The following is a 21,819-nucleotide window of genomic DNA, read 5'->3' as shown; positions in this document are numbered from 1 at the left end:
ATATAAAATCAGACTAGAAATTTCTCAAGAATAGTAGTTTGTGTGATTTCTGAGTATGTAGTGTGTACCCACTAAATTCTTATTGCTTTCTTAAAGAGTTTAACGAAGAAACTATTTACAAAGATGCCGGCATTCCCAAAGTTATGCATATGGGAATCCTTTGAAGGAAAAATAGGCATAAGCAAGTTTCTCAGCCTCAAGAGTGAGGATCTTTGATTTAGGCCAAAGCAATTTTATCAAAAACAGAGTGGTTAAGAGGCAACTGAGTAAAAATAGTGACGATTAAAAATGATTATCCCTAGAATGAGACTTTCTCATACACTACTGATAGATATAGAAATTGGTACGACTATTTGTGAAGACAGTGTGGGTATATCAAATTTTAATGAACATGCTCAAGCATTTCTATATATAGGAATTTATTTTAGGAATATACACATATGTGGAAAGAAGTAGGTTCAAGAATATTTAATATAATATTTTCAATAGTGAACAATTGAAGGCACCTAATCATTTAATAGGATGTTGTTTAAAAATATTATAATTTATTAAAGTATGTTGAACAAAAAATAAAGTAAACTTATCTGTACCAGCATGGAAAGATGTCCAAGACATTTTGGGCTAAAAAAGCAAGGTAAGGAATGGCATATTAATTTTTTTAAAAATTCACTAAATAATTTCCAAATGAGGCATACAATTGACTGATAACTACTTAGGAAAAAAACTCCCAAAGCCTCAAAGTTTGGATTCATTGTTCTTATTTTATTGTTCTTATTATTTTTACTTAATTTATATTTGTTATTACAATATCAATGCACACCATCACAGGAAAATCATAAAATGTAAGAAGAGTGAGAACATAAATGCACCTACAATATCAACTATTTAACAATTCTAAGTTCCTTGGTGACTACTTATAACCCTTTATGTTCACATAAATGTTGCTCTCAATCAAAATATCAACTATATGTGCCTTTATTTATCCTGCTTTTACTTATTTAGCAATGAGAAATCTTCGGAGAATGACTCCCCTTTTCTAACAATAACTCTTTATTATATGTAAGCATATCGAAGAATAAATTGACTGAAAAAACCATACCAAGTAAATTGGTATAAAATGGATAAAAGTGATTAAAGATGCCTTAAATTGTGGGAAACTACCTCAGCTACACAAAAATGACCAATTTATGAAAGCTCAAGGACTCAAATGTACTTGAAAATGTGATGTAATTATTGATTATACCTTTGATTCTCTTTAATATTTGATTGATACATTTTTGCAAATAATGCAAAGATATGGAAGATGGAAAATGATATGCCCCAGTAATCCAAATCCCTAAAGGCAACCCTTAGTTCAAAGTCTTCTTGTCATCCTTGATTTAATCAAAATCCACATACAAATTATTTAAAAGAAATGTGTGATCACGTTGCATGGACCTTTTAATGTCAGGATGAATAGATCCATACTGTTCTTTTTGAAGCCTGGTGGGAATCTATTACAAAGACAAAAAATTTTTTAATCAAATATTCTATTGTTGGACTTGATGGTTCAACTAAATTTGGGGTGTGTGTGTGTGTGTGTCCTTATACACATTTACATCAATGTATTGTGTAGTTCTCTTAGTAAGATATATTCCTACAAGTTGAATTTCTAGGAGAAAATAAGCTGAACCTCTAGAGTCTTTGGGTCAGAGTCTGCATTTGGTTCCTAGATAGTACATTATCAAGGAGTATAAGAACACCTGGATGAGTAAAATCAATGTGAAAAAAGTAGTAATAACAGACTGCTGTTAATTGGACTATCTAACCCTGCTTCAAAGTACAATACCAAACTCCTTGACTTTAAATTGTTTAATTGCCCTGGGTTCCCAGAGATTTAATGGATTGTTGAAGAAAAATCCCAAAGTACTTTGAAAATTCCATTACTGTGTGCTTGGCTTAAAAGTATACTTAAATAGGCTAAAAAAGCTATGAAAATTTAACTTGCTGTGGATATTACAAAATGCCACTTTTCAATAAAAACATGAAATGTTTTCAGTGTGCCTATTGATATCAGTTGTGTTTACATGCAGTGTAAATCATACAGTCTTGTCTTTAATTTTGGGCTACAATGGTCACTACTTCTGTTTTACTCGTTGTTATGTCATGAAATGTGATTACAGGGCAAGAAGGCAGTGATGAAGTTCAAGAACTCCATGGACAATTCACAGGGAATGAATCGCTATCAACTTCCAAACATTAATAATTACATGATGCCTATTCCTCCTTCACCTCCTCCCCACAGAGGAAAAATCACAAGGGAAAATAGACTTGAATCATGGAGAAGGAGAAGATTTCGTCCTACCACTGCTCCAAATGGCTTAGAGCCTCTGTTTACCAGGGTGAATATGGAATCAAGTTTTCTTTTATTAATTTAGCACAGATTACGTTGTGCTTTTAAATTTCTAAATGTATAGTAAAAATGAATCTAGGGAAATCAAATGCAAAATTCCTTGCAAATATAAATATAATAATTTTATAAATGTAATTGTAAGCCAGAATGAATCTGAAATCAGATACTTGAGTAGTTCAGTTCAGTAACTAATTTAGCACAATTTTTAAAAATCCAGTAAATCCTGTGGTCAAATTTAGTTTGTACTATGCCCATTTCCAAATTATTTATTTCCTTCAATTTGCCCATTCAATCAAAAGTATTTTAACATTTAATTTGTGAAAATTCAGGGACTTACGTATACCAGAAAACATAACATACCATATAAAGTTCCTTATTAAAGCTTCCTTTTAAGGATTTTTGGGAAAATACCATATATTTTCTTTCAATGTTCTTTGAAAATAGTACAGCTTTTTGTATTCATTTTCTTAAAATACTGATTAAAAAATGGCCTTAAGGCCAGTAAGACTGTATAGGATACTTTATAGGACAAAGGCAGAAGATCTCTTAATTGTTATTGTGTAAATACACAACTAATGAAAATTATATGTAACTTCTGTGATTATTAGCAGATAGGTAGGTCTACCTTTCACTGATGGAGAATAAGGGAGTGAAGTTCCAATTTGCACGCAGACTGCTACTGACTCTTCTCAGCCAGCCTTGCTCCAGCGTTCCATTGACCTCATTCCATATCTCAGTCCCACGGCTCTCTTCATCAATAACCTCGAAATATTGGGACTGTCTTCCTTGCACTTGCCCAAATTTTCTCCTTTCCATTTTCACCAGTACTCTTCCTTTGTTATGGTTTCTGACAGAACGTTGTATTCTTCATGTCAGAGGTCCACTGCCCCATGGGTCCTCAATTTTACCTTTTTCCACTGCCTGTCATTCTCCTCTCTAATTTGGATTTTCATCCTCCCTGTAACATACATCACTGTCTCTCAGCGTACCCAGGCTTTCCACAGAGGAACCAGATCCTCTCTTCATGTGCTGTAGCCCCAGATCATCTTCTCTCCTCCTGCAGTGTCCTCTGAAGAGTAGTTGAGTGTCACTTTAGTCTAACAAACAACCTCAGGCAGTTCAGCTTACAATAACAAAGGTCGATTTCTATCTCTCTTTTTTTCATTTAACAGTTTTTTTTTCAAGTCATATATAAGATTACTTTATTCCTGTATCTCCTCAATAGTTTCTTCCTTATATTTGCGTTTTTCCTTTCCTACTTGGCAAGGTTTGGCTTTACGTCCAAGGATCTCTTTGCGGTCTTTGTCCACTTTTAGTCTAGGCCAGGGTGACCGCCCACCTTCTCTTGCTGTACTTGCTCAGTGCACATGCCCTATTTCTTCCTGTAAACCTGGACTGCCTTGCCAGTCTGCTGACCTTTGTAGTATCCTCACACAACCTATACTTCAGCATCCTTTCGGAGGGGCATGGATTGAACGTTGTCTTTCTGTCTCAGCTCTCGGGAAATGGAGCTTCGTTTTGGCTGTTTATGCTTCAGCGGTGGTTGCCTGCAGAAGGGAAGAATAGGGTTTATTTCTTATTCACATTACCGTCGGTGGTTGGTCATTTGCAATTCTGGGACCCAGACTGGAGGAACAGTCCCTGTCTGGGGTATGTCTGGGGTATGTTGCCTTCATGGCCAACAGAACCATGAAATGTTTTTAAGATTCCACTCAGCAGTGGAAGATGTCACTTCTACTTGAATTCCTTGCCAAAGCCTGTCAGCGGTGGAAGAGGAAGTATCCTCCTCCCACTGAAAGAGGCAGTGACTATTTGGACCAATAATAAAATCTACCACGTCTACTAACTTACCTCTGAACCATACATGCTGACATTGGTCCCCTGCACTAAGCCAGCAAACATGTGCTCTTGAAGGCTGTGGCCTCTGTTTAGTGAGAACAGTGAGTCCCTCATGATATTCATATGCTAGCAGCATTTGACTTTCTGATGTTAAAATATATTACAAGGATAAGCTTGACCCATTCATATTTTTATTTTTTTAAAAAAGTTTTAAATATGTCAACCATAAGAACGTATTAAATCTATATGTGCAAGTTAAATAACAATAATCAAGCAAATATCCATATATACATCATTATTTCTTAACAAAGAAGAGCACTACTGTCATACTATGAGCCCCCATTTCCTATCCCATCACATCCCCTATTACTCCCAAAGTAACCATCACACTGACTTCTTTGTTAACTGAGTCCTGTTTTTCTTTGGAGTTCTCTGATTTAGATGCATGAAACTTCAGAAATAAGCTCACATCTACCGTTGTAATGAAAGAACAATATTTACTGGAGAAAGAAACTGAATGGAGTCTTTGGGTCAGAGTCTGAGTCTGGTTCCTTGACAGGTTTAAGAGCCTCTTCTGGAGAAGTCAGAGAAGCCAGGTCATGGGAGTTTCCCAGGGAGATGCGCTCACCAGGGTCAGGGCGTCCAGGCAAGTCCTAGTGTGGGCCAGCCACTGGATGGGCTGAGCTTCTGTGACTGGGCACAGAGGAGAGAGCAGGGACTTTTCCATCCTGTGGCATGACAAGTGAGGCGCAGATAAGACGTAAGGCAGCCTCCCCTGGGCATTCTGCACTGGGGTTAGCAACACAGCATGGTGTCAACGGGCATCCTGGCTTCCACAGACCTTAGCATGTCTGTCTCTTGAGTTACAGGGTTTTAGGCTGACTTGGTCTTTTGTTTTGTTTCCAAACTTCTATTCTCTCTATTTGGAATCTCTATTTGGGGGAATTCTGGAGCTACTAGACTGAAGCTCTAATATTCTTAGCTTTTCTCTCCTATTTTCTCATTCTTTTTTTTGTTGTTCTACTTTACAGGAGATTTTTTCAATTTTATCTTCCACACATTCTACTGAGGTTTTTCTTGTGATGCCTTATTTTAATTCTAAGAACTCCCCTTCTGTTCACTGAATGTTACTGTTTTTTATTTTATTTTTTCATTNTTTTTTTTTATTTTTGTTGTTTTTTTTTTTTTTTTTTTTTTTTTTTTTTTGAGAGAGTCTGCATGTAGGGGAGGGGCAGCAAGGGAAAGGGGGAGATAGAGTCTTAAGCAGGCTCCACACCCAGGGCAGAGCCCAATGTGGGGCTCAATCTCACAACCATGAGATCATAATGTGAGCTGAAATCAAGAGTCAGAGATTTAAACAACTGAACCACCAAGGTGCCCCCACTGAATGTTACTTTTAAAAAGCATCTTGCTGAGTGAGGTGCCTGGGTGTCTCAATGAGTTAAGTATATGACTCTTGATCATGGCTTAGTTCATAATCTCATGGTTGCATGATTGAGCCCTGGGTCAAGCTCCATGGAGCCTGCTTGGGATTCTCTCTCTGCCCTGCCCCTGCTCGTGCTCTCTTTCTCTCTCAAAATAAATAAATAAGGTTTTTAAAAAGTCAATAAAAAGATTCTTGCTGTATGGTTTTAATTCTTTGGTATTTGTGGAGACTTCTTTGTGGGCTAATATATGTTCAATTTTTGTAAAGACAGTGAATCTCTTAATGTTGGGAATAGAATTCTATAAATGTCTAGTAGATAAGAAATATTATGTCCTTCCTGTTTTCACATGCTTACCATTCTTGTTTGTATGCTCTCTCAGTTCCTAAGTTCTAGAGATAATTCAGTCTCTGTAATTGTAGACCTGTCAATTTCTCCTTATAATTATGTCAAATTTTGCTTTGTAATGTTGAGAATCCTCCCTGGTTATATGCTCTCAGATTTAGGATTATTCCATTTTACTGGTGAAGTGATTCTTTATGATTAAAAAAAATGTTCCTCTTTATCACATTAATTTTAGCCTTAATATCTCCTTTGTCTCACAGTACTTATTTTCTTGATATTAGTATTTAATATATATGTATACATATTCATTTTACTTTCAGTCTTTTAATATCTTTGAATTTAAACTTTAGGTTTTAAATGTATTTATGTAACATTTGGATGCTTTGTGTTTATTTCAATCTGAAGATATCTGTTCCTTTAAGAAGTGAGTTTAGTTCAATCACATTTATTTGATTTAATGGTCTGTTTAGACTTACTTCTGCCATCTTTGTTTGTATTCTACTTACCATGAGTTTTCCTTGATGGTAGCCTTTTATGCTATTATTGCCTGTTGCCTTGTCCTTAAAACTCTCCTCCCTTGCCTTCCATCACACTCTACCTTCATCATTCTTTGCCATCTCCTTTGACCTCTCATCTTGCCTCCTTTGTGACTCTCCTTCATCCTTATTAGCCATCACTGAAGCTTCAACCTTGACTCTTGTTTTCGTATTCAAGATGTAGTCATCTTGCCACATGACTTTAGGAGCTTCCTAGATGTCGCTTGGATTTGTCACTAGCTCCTGGGTCTTCAGGTATAGAATAAAATTGGCACAGTGGGCAAAGTCTTGCACTTTTCCTTCAATAATTTGATTTATTTTATTTCAGTCTAGAAAAGGTTTATTTAAGGAGATGTGGCTCTCATGAGTAGTTTACACATTAAATTTACTCATTTTATGCCTACCACCCCCAAAGCATCCTCCAAATCATCTTAAAAGGAAAAAAAAAGATGGAAAAGGCAAAGAAATAAGGCTTCTGAGTGACCTGTGTCTCTATAAATGTGTGGAACACAGTCCCTGCCTTCTGTGATCTCTGTCTCTAGGGGATGATCCATGGAGCTAAATGACAAGGTGTGGTCGATCCTAAAGCTCAGCAAGTTGCTACTGTTCCCTGTTGCTTTGTTTCCTTTTGTTCCAGGGCCCGCAGAGCGTTTATACTGCTTTTACAGAATCTATGAGACTAGTTAGATTTTGCTCTGAGGTTTACCTCACACATCTCCAGATTTTTCTGTTCTTACATGATATTGCTGGTCGCTTACTCTATGAACATGTGAATGGTCCCATAAATAGTGTTTATAAATGTGAAAACATAGGCTTTCAAATAAGAAGCTACTTAATCATTATGGTTATTAATCTTAAAAAACCAAACACAGTTTGTTTTTTATTTTTTTTATATGTTTTGTGAAACAGAGGACAAAGAGCTTCTCCAGGCATGAACTAGTCTGGGCTTCTCTATATCTGGTCTCTGTATCCCCACCTCCTACACCCCCCATGAGCCCTGTGCAATTACTGGTGCCTGACTGGTAGGTTCTACTGCCCCTCAAATTTGACATGGTTAAGCCAGCTTCTCCTTTCAGTTGACATATCTCAAAAAGCATGAGGTTTTCCCCAGTAATTTGTGCTCAAACTCTAGAATTCCTTCTTCTGTCTGCATCACACATCAGTTAATTGCTAAGTTCTCCAGATCAGAGATATCCAATAGAAATATAATGCAGGCCACATATGCAATTTTAATGTCTCATGAACACACCAAAAAGGGCAAAAAGAAGCATGTGAAATTAATTTTATTAACATATTTTGTTTAATCAAATATATTCAATATATTTGAACATGTAATTAATATGAGTTTTAATGGCCATTGTACAATGTTTTTCATACTATGTCTTTGAAGTTTAGTAAGGATTTTATATTTATGGTGCAGCTCATTCAAATGAACTGCCTTTCAAATGCCCAACAGCCAAATGTGGTAAGTGGCTCTGTCTCAGGCTGCGCATCTCTAGCACCCAGACGGTGGCTCATGTGTCTGTTACTCTCTTTCCACTCTCAGTGCCACATCCCTGGGTCAGGCACTGGCCACCTAACTCTTCACAGAGCTGTTGGAGTCATCTGCATACTTACATTATTCCTTTAAATCAACAATAGCTCAAGTGAGGTATTATTGATTGTGATGAGCACTGTGCTAGGTGCTGAGGTTACCAACATGAATAAAGCCAAATCCTTATTCTCAGAAGGATTGCAGTTTAGCAAGGGAGACAAAAATATCTACCATTAACCATGACACTTCGTGGTGAAGTATAATCATAGTGGTATAAATAAAGCATAATGAAGGAAATACTAGCTTTGAGAAGACTGAAGAGCGTTTCAGAGAGAAGGTGGCATTTGAAATGGGTTTTGAAAGAAGAGTAGAAAGTGAGCAGATAGACTCAGGGAGCAGAAGGTAAAAGGCAGGAAGGGAAGTAAGAGCAAGCCAAGTCCATCTCAGTACCAACAGATTCAACATAACGCAATTAAATAAAACTTGATAGAATAGTTCCCAACATACTCCTCTCCTGATTAAAACCTTCACCAGCTTCTTTCCTAATGAAAGCAGGTATGTTCTTCTGCTTCATTGTTTTAAAATGTAGGTTTTATGATTATTCAAGTATGTTGACACTTATAGATTAGCAGATGATTGCCACTGAAAGGACACTTTGTCACTTACAGTTCCCAAAAGGAAAGTGGTGTGCCATGTACGATAGGGTTCTATCCAGAATAATGTCTGACCACATATCTGGGCATTGTGGCCCAGGTAAGCTGATAGATAAAACCATCACATAAGTCATGCAGGGCCACACAAGGCAGGATTGGGCAGGAGACAGGGGTGGGGGGAGGAGGAAACATGGGCAAGAGCCTTTGTTGTGGTTTTTGAGAGAAGGAACAGGGGAGATGGGGTACGCAGGTTTAGGATTGAGCAGTTGAATAATTTGGGCAGGCTCTGGGGTGTGGAAGCTGTCCTGGGTTGTCTGGTGCCTGGAGGAGAGGGTTCTAAGGGCAGGGGAATACTGGCCCAGACTTTAAGAGCTAGATCGCAGAGGTAGGGAGAAGGTGGATGTGAGCTCTGGATTGGTTAGTTTGTACATGAAAAGTAAGCACTCAGGCAAGTCATTTACCATCTCTAGGAGTTAGTCTTGGGAGAGGTAGTTTCCCCTGAGTCAGTTAGGCTCCAGATTTCAAAACACCAGAATTAAAAAGTATGCTTATACACTGGCATTCAAGGGCTCTCATGTTTTGACTCCTTTCCAGCTTTCCGCTCCCATCCAAGCCAAACTGAACTACTCCCTGGACCCTCAACTGGTTGGTCCACCACTTCCCCACTTCTGATCTGTGCTTTTATCCATTATTACTTTCTGCCCGATACTCAGTCCCTTTTAAATCATCTATATATAATTTTCTTAATTACCTTTGTTAGCTTTTAATAAAATAAAATGTTTATGTTTATATTCAATAATGATAGCAATGATTCTGCCTTCTATATGATAGACCTTCAGCATGTTTCAGGAGTTTTGCTCAGTGTTTTACATACATTTTCTCATTTAACATACACAATAAACTCAAGAAAGAGATGAGATAACTGCTCCATAGTAAAGATGAGGAAACTGAGGCAAGAAAGGTTAAATAATCTGGCTGTCATCACATAACTAGTTAGTGGCAGACCACGTGTATACACTCAGCAGACTGACATGAACCCACATTTGTAATCCTCAAATTCAAGTTATATGGAATTTATCTACAAGCTTTTTTCTCTCAAACCTTTGAGATATTAATCATAATTGGTCAGGTGCTTCTTCAATGCAGAGACATTCTTTTTCTACGAATTGCCTGCGAGTGCCTGAGACACAAGAAGAATGTTATAAAACCCACCTTTCCCAGCCCCTGGGAGAGGTTTTATGTTCTGTAGTGGTCGCCATACATCCTAACAGGATCCCATCTCTTCAAAAGAATTTTGTGGGGCGCCTGGCTGGCTTAGACAGTTGACCATCTGACTCTTGATTTTGGATCAGATTAGTCAGTTGGGCATCTGTCTCTTGATTTCGGCTCAGGTCATGATCCCAGGGTTGTTGGATTGAGCCCCGAGTCGGGCTGTACGCTGATCATGGCGCTGCTTGGGATTCTCATTCTTTCTCTCTCTCTTTCTGTGCCCTTCTCCCTCACTTGTGCACTCTCTGTCTCTTTCTCTGTCTCTCTAAAATTAAAAAAAAAATGATTCTGTTACTTTTCTTTTGTCCCTTATACATTCTCCTTAGTATTAATATTCATGTGCTTATTATTTGTCATTTCTAATCTGAGATTATGAAGCTTGTTGAGGCCAGGCATTTGATATCACTTACATTTAATCAAGTGTTTATTAGTATTGTGTCTAGTTTATTATCCATACAAAAATTACTCTGAATTGTACTATTTAGCTTATGGAGATATTATGGAAATAAATTATGCCTTTCGGACATAGATCCCTTTTCTTCAATAACAAATGAAGCCTAACAAATGTTAGCTTTGCTAGAGAGATTGCAAATTTCCTTTGTTTGACTTACTTTTAAAAATATTTTTTTAATTTCCATTCTAGTCAATGTATTATCTTGGTATTTTTTATTCTTGGTTTTCCTCACTGGTGGACTCAGATTTAAGAATGAAAAAGGAAAGCATTGGCATGATTTTAATATAGGATAATGCGACATATTTCACATAGGCTTGATTTATTTCAGGCACTTTCCTTTAAAGAATTGTTTTTGCTTAAAATTAACATTGCAGTTTGGTAACTACATTACTAAAAAAGACTTTCAAAACGGTGCAAAAGACAGCCCAACAGTCAAAATCCCTTAGCAGCTGGCATGCGGGATTAAACAAAAGAAGAGAAAAAGAACCAAGGCTGCCTGTGGGGGGGGTCTGCAGCAGCTGGAGTTTCAGGGCAGACCTGGTAAGCTTTCCAGATCTTCTCACCGAAAGCAAAACGCAGCCAGATCATTTTTCTACCTCTTAGCAGACTTACTGAATGTGTTCTGTTGAGAGAGATGAGGAAGGGAAAGCTCATGTGTCAACCCCGCCTCCTCAAAATCTGGAGCTCTGATACTTCCCAGAAGGATTGAGGCTTTGGGGGGCATGTCAAGAATAAGCAGCTGACATGCGCTATAGTGGTAAGAAGAATGGGCAAGAGGAGAGGGAAAAGAGGAAGCATAATGAAAGCAAAGGAGGGAGGAGGAGAGAACAAGGAAACACCAGCAGCGTGAAAGGAAAGAGAAAGAGAGGAACCAAATGAATATTGTAAGAGGTTTCCTTTACAACCGGCTGCTTCTTGAATCCTTAGGATGTGAACATGGGCACACTCTTACTCAGGCTCACTTTGGAATTTTCTCTCCCTAAGACCTGAATCAGAGCCAACATGCGAACTGCCTGCTACTCCTTACCCAGGCTTTGAATCCATCTTTATCAGGGCATAGTTACCAAAGGTGGTGTTTAACAGGCCCCTGTGAGTCCGTTTTCACGTTGTGGTACCTATCGAGTTCCTATAAATGCAGAAAGCTTCTGATTTAGGGCGGGGTCAACCTACTGTAGATTTTGTCTCAGCAAAGGACAGAATGTGGAATCCATAATTGTTCCATGGCCATGTCCAGTCAGATCAATGTTTATTAGGCCCTTGCTGGGTGTCAGCACTGGCACGACACCAGGGGCATAAAGATCATTAAGATACTGTCCTTATCTACGGACAATGAGAAGAATACAAAGAAATGATTTCACTGCCACATGACTTACAGTTACATAGGTCTGGAGATTAAAAATGTGTTGGTAATGTTTGGGCCACTACAATTAGTGCAGTTGCTGAGCCTTTAAAGGTATCAAAAGAAATTGCAAATAGTTGAGAGATAGTAGGAGTTGAGAATATAAGACTTTTTTTTTTTTTTTTGTTATTTGAAGAATGTTAGAACTTATCACATGAATATTGGGAATCATTGAGGGACTTCAAGCAAGAGAGTCACATGATCTATTTAGTGACAATAGATCACTGTGATACCACGGAGAAAGGAGATTTTGAAAGACATCAGGCTAGAAATAGGGAGACCAACTAGTACAGTAACATCTCAGCTTTCCTGGAACAGTTCAAATTTGTGTTTGTTTTTTCTAGTATAATTATTAATAATAATAATTATGTCTCCCATTTGGATAATAAATGCTGTGGCCACTCTACTAACTAGAGGTTTATTCCAGTGGCCTAGGAAAAGGCTCTATGGTGGCCGGAGTTCATGAGAGCTTGGCTAAGTGGGTGAAGAGGAGTGGCTGCCCAGTGTTATCAGCAAGAAAAGATCCTTTGACCCCCCCTTAGAATCTCTTAAATCCACCTCTCACTCAGGCCTGAGCAAATAGAAAAGAGATCCCAGTGAACATTTAGTATGTACATACATATTTTTGAGAGAGAGAGAGAGAGAGAGAGAGACAGGGAGATAGAATCCCAAGCAGGCTCCATGCTGTCAGCACAGAGCCCGACTGGGGGGCTCTATCTCACGATCCACTAGATCATGACCTGAGCCAAAATCGAAAGTCAGACGCTTAACTGACTGAGCCATCCAGGTGCCCCTGACAATTTAGTATATTAATTGAATGCTAAATATTATAAATATGTGATGGCTGACTACTTAACCGGTTACTCAACGAGCTTGCTGTTTGTCAGCTCAAATTGTACTTGCCTGAGAAATCTGAAAAGAAATGAGAAGGAAAGTCATAAGCAAGTGGTGCAGGAAGTAAGAAAGATAACCCCTAGTTGTGCCGGGGGGTGAGGGCCTGCTCTGGTTCCTGAAATAGAACTGAATGTTCATGGAAGTTTTCGATACTTGCTTGAGGACAGCAGAAAGGGCTGTGAAACCTTGTTAAAGTTTCATCAGTCTGGGTCCTTATAACCTTGAAAGATGGGAAGTATAGAGGCAATTTAGTCAATTGAAAGAAACAATTGTTCATTTCCTACTGCATATATTTAATCATGAGCTGTCACTCGGGCCTCCTGTTAGAATCCAGTAAAGGTTACTTGGTGGCAATAATTGGGGAATATTTGTTAAAAGAATGAAGTAACTAGACCCAGGAGAGAAGAGATGTTATCAGGAACACACTTTGGCAGAAAAAAAAATGAATAAGAATAAATGAAAAGGGTGAAGAGCTGTCATTTCCTTTATTTTATTTTTAAACATTTCAACTTCCACTTTCTCATTTTGTACATATGAGGCAAGCCTTTCCTCCACCATAATCTCACTATTACCTTGCATTTATATAGAGCTTATCTCCCAGAAGCTCACAGGGCTACCTCTGAATCCATACCATTTTAGAAAGTATTGCTTAACAGAAAGAAGATGCTCTTATTTAATCCATCATATCATTAAATGTTCTAGTGGGAGCTTGGAGCTGGATTTGCTGTAGGCGAGTGATTGTCCGTTGGGCCGCGCAAATGCATGTAACAGCTCCACAGCTGCCCAGGCCACAGCAAAAAAGGCATGATTTTGCAACGTGGAGTCAGGCCTCTGCCATCACCCCTTTGCTTTCAACTGTGAATCAGAGAGATGTTTCCAATCTGCAAAGAATTATCCAGTTTGCTGATTTACCTTCATGGCTACCAATGTTCCTGAAATATCTCTGGTGATTACCTCTCTATTTGGGAGCTCTGTCTGCCATAGGCAAGACCATTTACTTAAATGCTAAATCTTGGACTTCCTTCCCCATTTATACTTTTCAGACTGTCATTTGCAGAATTTCATTTAATCAGATTTACTTCCTCTGGTTTTTGCTTCAGAGAAATGGAATTGAATGAGAAAAAAAAAATCCTCTGAAGTGGAAGTGGATGGGTTTGGAGATGGAAATATTTTAGGAGTTCTTTCAGAAATTTTTGTTGCAAGCTTTGTTATTTAAAAAAAAATGCATGTTTCCAAGGCATTTGTAATTCAGTGAAATCAAACTCAAATAATTGCTTTGAATTCAGTGAAAGTTGGTCTCTTCACATTTTCCATTTAGCTGAAAATTGATTTTTTAGAAAAGTGTAGTAGATTAAAATTATTGCCTGGTCTCTGTATAATTCTCAAGCTGACAGTATTCTTACATGACTTTCTCTGCCTCTTTCTCTTCCTTTTTCTGCTTTTCTTTCCTCATCTTCCTCTTAGAGGTTAGATAAACACTTTGTTCATTCACTATTGTAAAAATTGAATACAAACTAGAGGGCAAGACATACATTTCTTTTCATCTCTGGCATATCAATTTATTGTTTATGTTATAAGTCAGTTTGTGAATACCATAGAACAGTGTTTTTCAGTTGGGTATACTGTTTGATATTAAAAATAATATTAATAATCTTGGTTTTTCATTGAACTGAATGCCTCCTGTAAAACTGGAGAGTCCTAGGTATATAACACATGTCTCGAGTCCTCAGAGTGATCACAGAAGGAATTAGATACATGCCATCCCCTCTCACATAGAAGATCACAGAAGGTTATATTGTCAGTGCGCAAGTATAAAGATAAAGCACTCAATTGCCAAAACAATTGCTAAATCAAAAAATCAATTCATATTAGAACAAAATTATGCCACCGGTATTTAATTTTTTTGATTTGAATTTTTATTTGAGAATCAGCTAAAAGAACCAAGAGCAGTTTCCTTTTAGTGCCACTGGTATTTTCATTGTATGTAAAACACACACATAACTAGAATATAAAGTGACAAACTTTGTCCAGACCCCTGGCATTTACATGAAAAATACAAAGCCAAAATGCATATAATTATGACAGCGATTTATTTTGTAATGGGCTTGACTTTTTGTGCACTGCGAAGATTGACATTTTATAAAGGTTTTGTTGCTAGGTACATAAAAAGAGCCTTTTGTACTCTGCCTGTTACAATACCCTCTGATTAGAAGGTAATTAATTAATAAGCCTCTTCTTTTGTTTATTCTAGGATTCAAGAAAGGTTCACAAACCACCGCTGCACAGTAATGCAGCTATTACAATGATTTATTTGGGGAAAAATGTGCACCTATCTCATGATCACCCAGACTTCCGGGATGAAATAAAAGTTTATCAACAGCACTGTGGTGGGGAAAACCTTTGTGTCTACAAAGGCAAACTACTTGAAAAAGGTACACATGGAATGTGAATTTTTTTTTTAAGTTGCTTGAGGTTGATGCAATAGATAAGCTATCATTGATATAATATCAAAATGGCTTCAACCACTCTATGAAATTATGCATATCCAGGGACTTATAAACCAGCTGCCTAAAAGTAAATCTAGATTTACTGCTCCATGATTGAAACCGAAACAGCAATTACTCTTGCAGATTGTGGAAGAAAGGATTTGGAGTGATTTAACCCAGTAACAGATTAATTTTGGGATAGAGATATATGATCATTAAAATGTTGCACGAATAAACGGTCCCCCAAATTACAAGTTAACTATTTGGCCTGCCATAATGAATTATATCATACATTATTCTAAGGGAAAAATACCAGGTTGCCAATTTGTTCTTTAGAAAAATGTTGAGATAAAATCACAAATCCAATAGACTTCAGGGTGAATCACACCTACATAATTTGGTGCAGAATTTGGGTAGATGGATTTTAGAAACATCTAACATTTAGAAATGTTTAGAAAACATTTCTGTTTTCATTTGAAGATAAATCCATGTTTTTTTATCATAAGATAATTTTTATATCTAATACAGGGTTTCTCATATTGTACTGAAATGGTTTCCATCAATATTTAGTTCTGTGGAATAGCAATTAAAAGGATGAAGATATAATATCAGATTATATTTATTTCCTTGCTTAAGAAACTCTATTTAAAAAGATGGTGTATTATTACTAACTGAAATAAATATTTACATTTGGACAATCTTGATATAACTTTAGGGAATCAGGAGTTGGGGGCAAGTATGGAATTGTTACTTTTGGCTTTTTTGATTTCCCTCATCACTCAAAAATAGTGACTATTAATTTAAAAAATTTCAGGGACTTAAAAAGAAACTAGATAGACTTAGAGATTACATAAATAAAACTTTCCAACATAAAGTAAACACTTGAATGTTAGTTTCAACTTTTACTTTATAAAGTTTTGTAAAACTTATAAAAAATAATCATCAGTAAATCTAGAAACGATTCCTTCCCCATTTTCTCTACTTGGCTGAAATGTAATTTACTTTGTCATTTTGTCATAGTATTTGAAAGTTCATTCCTTCCACTTTGTAGATGAGGAAAATGAGGAGACCAGAGGTGCAATGGCTTCCTAAAGTCTCATGTGCAGTTTGGGGCACGTCAAGAGCAGAACCCAGACCGCTGAGTATGTGCAGGACCTTTGCTCAGTTAGCCATCAGTGGCAAAGGGTTTCCCATGTTTTCATCATATGAGTGACATGAAACCCCTAATTATAGTGGCATAGATATACTTATTTTTTGAAAGTGTGACTTTGAACTATTAACTTAGAAGAACTGCTGAAATTAGCTACAGTCTACAAGTTGAATGAATGTAACGAAACTTTACCTGGGTCTTGGATCACACCTTATTTCAGACAATGCCTACGTGTGCCTTTCTGCCCACTGGAAAACATGGTACATACAAATGAAACAAGAACAAGAAGTAGTGAGCTGAATGCTTTTCTGGGAAATGATATATACTCTGTAGGAATGGTGCAAAATCAGAGTGAGTGAGAGTGTGACTTGGCTAAGTGATGTTTTGCAACATATTGATCCTGGAGATGACTTTTGCTGTGTCATTGAACAGACTTGAATAATAGGATGGAATGGGAGCTTAAATAATTGAATCCCGTCCACACAATAATTTTGTCTCAGCTTGCCCTTTGATTGCCAGGAAAGTAATTGTTCAAAATTGAAAAGTTGGGTGGCTCGAAGTTGACTTGCGGTTCAGCAATCTTAGCAATTTAGCTGGACTGAAAAGAATCTGCCCGTTTTTACAAATCAAAGCTGTGCATGATTCAGTGAAATGTGAATAGGTTTTTAGAAGAGCTCTGTTTAAAAAAAAAGAGAAAAAGCGTGTTTAATGTTCTGCTTGGAGCAGTAAACTAATTAAAAATGTGGCATTCGTTAATTTGTCTTGCTTTGGGATGAGAAATAACAATAAAATTAATTATTTAGGAATCTGGCAAGTGCATCTTTTATTCCCGTAGTAATTCATTGATGTCTTACAGTTTGAGTTTAGATATCAAGCCACATATTGATTGTTTATTAGATACACCTATGAAGTCACGGAGTCTTTCTGCTACCTGTAAAGAGTATAGTTCTTTAAAGGCTTTTTTATTTACCACGTTCATCTTTTCAAACAAGGAAAACCTTGGCCTCCTGGGTTCACATGGAGTGTAACTTTTTTTTTCTGGGCCTCTTATCATCCCTTCCTTTTCTGCCTCATTTTCCCATATTTTCATAACCTGCTGTACCGATGTGTGCATCCCTCATTACTCCCTCACAAACCGGCTGCTCCACCAGTTTCCCCTTCCCCGCGCTGTTATCTTCTCTTTTCTGGTGCTATTTCCTTTGTCTGCAATAGGACAAAAAAGATTTTAAATTCAAAATAGGATTTTAAATTCAAATCATACCCATCTTTTAAGATTCTGATTGAGGCTGGCAGCTTTCTCAGCTGACTTCTACCATTTCATCCCTCCCTCCATGGCTATGGCTCTGAATCTGCACTGAAACCTGAACATTTCATTACACTGTGACTTAGAGTAACTGTGTTTTTATTTTTCTTTTACTTGTTTTATATATATATATATACACACACACACACATATTGGGTATACATATACATATTTATATTGAGTTTTTAGTTTTTATTGAGGTGTAACTTATATTCCATAAAATTCATCTATTGTGAGTGTACAATTCAGTGATTTTTAAACATTTTTATAGGGTTGTGCAGCCATGATCACAAACCAGTTTCGGAATATCTCTATCACTTCAGAAAGTTCCATTGTTCCCATTGGCAAAGAATTCTCACTCTTTGTAGCCAGACTCAGGCAGCCACTGATCTGCTTCCGGTCTCTACAGATATGCCTTTTCTGGACATTTCATATAAATGAAATCGCACAATAGGAAGTATTTGTGTCTTGCTTTTTCACTTAGCATAATGCTTCTGAGAGTCATCTATTCACTCCATTTATCAGTAATTGCTCTCTTCTTACACCACTGAATGCATTCCACTACATGGACATTTGTACTCTTTCTAATTCGGTTTTTGTTTGTTGGTTTAAGGTTATTTATTTATGTTCATTTATATATTTATTTTGAGAGAGAAAGAGAGAGCCCAGGGGAGGGGCAGAGAGAGAGGGAGAGATAGAATCCCAAACAAGCTCCACATCCTGCAGAGACTTAATTGACTGAGCCACCCAGGTATCCCTACAAATACAAGCTTTTGTGCAGACATCTGGTCATTTCCCTTGAGTATATTCCTAGGAGTGGATTTGATGGCTCTTTTTTTTCAGTAAGGGTCACACTTTTCTGTTTTTTACATGCATGTTCTTTGATTTTGTTGTTGTTGAAAACAGGACATTTTTGATCATATAGCAGCTGTGGATTCTAGATTCTGGCTTTTCCCACTTGAAGGCTATTGTTCTTGTTTTTGTTTTTGTTTGTGTAGTAACTTTTCTGAAACAAATCTGTGAAATCCATGCCCCCTCTCCTTGGTGGACAGCCAGTGTGATGTCTCTGCTTAGATTTTATCTAGTTTTTATTTTTCACGCTAGTCTCTTAGGGTTATCCTTGTGTTTTCATAGTTTATTGCTCAACTAGTGATTTGTCAGAGACTGTGTTCAAACACTTTGAACCACTATAGCCTCCAGCTTCCACTAGTGGATCTGTTTGTAGGTGAATTAGTTTTCTGGGGCTAATGTTGTTACACAACCTGGTCTGGATCACCCAGCAGAAGAATCAAGCGGCCCTTGGAGATCTTGGAAAGCAGGAGGTTTATTTTACACCGGTGGGCTTAGAGGAGATCATTCTCCAGAGGCCTGAGTCCAGAGCATAAGCAGAGGGGACAAATTATAGTCTGTTATTTCCGAATTCCTCATTAATACCTGTGGCAAGCAGGGTGGGAAGAAGAACCCAGAAGGGAAATCTTCAGGCAGGGACTGGAATTCCCCTACTGGTCTTGTCGGTTATCTTATAACAGATTTTTACCTATTGATGTAACAAATCCTCAAAACTGTGGCTTAAGAGAACATAAAGTTAATTCTATCACAGTTCTGGAGGCTAGAAGTCTAAACTCAGGTATTAGCAGGGCCATACTCCACCTAACAGCTCTAGGGGAGAATCTTCCTTTGGCTCTTCCATCTCATGGTGATTCCATCTCTGTATCTGTGCTCACATTCCATTCTTCTCTGTGTGTCTCTGTGGATGTCCGGTCCTCTTCTAAGGACGTCCGTCATTGGATTTGTAAGACAAACCAAATCCAGGATAGTATCAACTTGACCCTTCACTACTTATCCAAAGAAATAAGAAACCATATACAAATAAGGTTACATTCTGAGGTTGGTCATGGAGTTTATTTTGAGAGAGAGAACGAGAAAGAGAGCATGAACAGGGGCAGGTCAGAGAGAGAGGAGAGAGAGAATCCCAAGCCATGACATTGGTCTCAGTGCCACAAATCCCAAGATCATGACCTGAGCCAAAACCAAGAGTTGGATGTTCAACTGACTGAGCCACCCACACACCCCAGTTATGGGTTTTTAGAGAGCAATATTCAACCAGTTATAACAGGTTCAGGAACACATTCAAAGTTCAGGCAGTTTTCAAGTCTTGCTTCAACTTTTATTTTCCACCAGACTTTCTTGTGTTTTCATTGTTCACAGATGCAAGCTCCAAGTAGGCCAGGGATGTGTGAATAGGTTGGGCCTACTCCAATCCATGCCGCTTCCCGTTAGCCGGAGATGTGTTGAGAGCTTATTGAATGTGTCTATAATTGCCTTTATAGCCCGCATCTCCCTGTTAAATTTCTGGCTATTCCAGTGGCCTCCTGCTTGCCCTAATTAGAAATACAGTCTCAGCTAGCAGAATCTCTGACCTTCCACGATAGCTTGCCTCCAAGATTGCTACTTATTACTGGTAATGCTACTGGCCAAGGATTTTTTGTTTTCTGCTCCAAATGAAGTCAGCCCCCACTGACAGTGAAGCTGCTGGTTATTTCTGGCTTGCCCTACCCTATTAGAAGGAGGTGATGAAATGGTGGCAAGGGAGGGGGAGAAGAGCAGCCCCAGGCAAGAATGCCTCAGACTCCCTCTATTCTTACAAAAAGTTCAGTCATTTTTGATGAATAACTGCTGCTCAGCTTGTTTTAAGTCTTTGGTCCATTTTTAGAGACAAAATTTTAAGGGGAGAGGATTTGGTGACCACACTCCAGAAATCAGGTATATTATTTTCATCTCTCCTGCTAAATTATAACTTCTTGAGGAAGGAGGTCATATTTGGAAGTTGGAAGTGTCCAACTTCCACTTGGGTCATGATGTCACGGTTTGTGGATTTGAGCCCCCTGTCGCGGGGGCTCTGTACTGACCTTTTTTTTTTTTTTTTTGGTATTTTAGTTTCTCTTTAGTGCCTAACACAGTGCGAGCCACTTGCCAGTCCACAATGAATAACCACGTTTTACAAATAGCCTGGAATGCCTTCTAACATTATACATTATATAATCCTTAGGACTACTCTGCAGACTGGGTCACTCCCTCCACCCCACTCCTTCACCCCCGCCCCTGGCCATCCTCAGTTTATGGATGAGAATTCTGAAATGCAGCAAAGTTAAAGGACCTACCAACAGAAACTCAACTTGGAAGTGAAGAACTAGGACATGGACCCAAATCTGCTGACTTCTGGTTTATATTCTTTCCATTAATTTCATGCAGAAACCATTAAGCGAGGGTTGCAAAGGGTCACTAAATTTTAAAATATAAAATTAGGGGCACCTGGGTGGCTGGTCAGTTAAGCGTCCAACTGCCACTTGGGTCATGATGTCATGGTTTGTGGATTTGAGCCCCCTGTCGCAGGGGCTCTGTACTGACAGCTCAGAGCCTGGAGCCTACTTTGGATTCTGTCTCCCTCTCCCTCTGCCCCTCCCCCACTCGCATTCTGTCTCTCACTCTCTCTCTCTCTCTCAAAAATAAACATTAAAAATTAAAATTTAAAATTTAAAAATAAATAACAAGGAAAGAAGAGCAGATGGTGTCAATTTTTGGTCAGTAAATTTGAAAAAAAAAAAGAAATGGAATAATAGGTGTATGTGCTCTCTAGCCACATGGGTACAAAATGGAACGGCAGTCACTTCTAGCAGTTCGTCTTCTGTGCCCGTTCACAGCATTTCATTGGCTGTACCTCCTCCCAGGCTGGGATCTCAGGTAGTTACAGAGTGTGAGGCTCTGGCAGAATAGATCATAGTTACATGAATGTCCTATTCAAATTTCAGTAAAGAAAGCGGTCAAACTCGCTTTCTAGTCAATATTTAGAAGCCCATATGTCATTTAGAAGAGTGGACTTTTAAGAATTTTTTAAAACTGTTTATTTATTTTGAGAGAGAGAAAGACAGAGAGCAGCAGTGGAGGAGGGGCAGAGAGAGAGGGAGAGGGAATCCCAAATCCCAAGCACTGTCAGCACAGGGCCCAAAGCGGGGGGCCACGAAACCAGGAGATCATGACCTGAGCCAAAATCAAGAGTCGCACACTTAACCTACTGAGACACTCACGCATCCAAAGACCAGTATATTTTAAAATCTGTTGTATCTTAGTTTCCCCAGACACT

General features: G+C 38.1%; 1 protein-coding gene across 1 annotated transcript in view; it reads left to right on the top strand.

Annotated features, from left to right (window-relative positions):
- The window catches only part of ERICH3 (glutamate rich 3), a 111,708-nt gene that overhangs the window by 47,325 nt on the left and 42,564 nt on the right, over nt 1-21,819 (top strand). The window contains 2 exon segments of the mRNA XM_077779001.1: nt 2,163-2,381; nt 14,991-15,171. Coding sequence (XP_077635127.1) covers nt 2,163-2,381; nt 14,991-15,171 — 400 coding nt within the window.

This window comes from Crocuta crocuta, unplaced genomic scaffold (assembly GCF_008692635.1).
Source record: "Crocuta crocuta isolate KB4526 unplaced genomic scaffold, BGI_CrCroc_1.0 scaffold58, whole genome shotgun sequence".
Taxonomy (NCBI): Eukaryota; Metazoa; Chordata; class Mammalia; order Carnivora; family Hyaenidae; genus Crocuta; species Crocuta crocuta.
The sequence above is the reverse complement of the archived record's forward strand: the minus strand, read 5'-3'. Positions and strand labels throughout refer to the sequence as shown.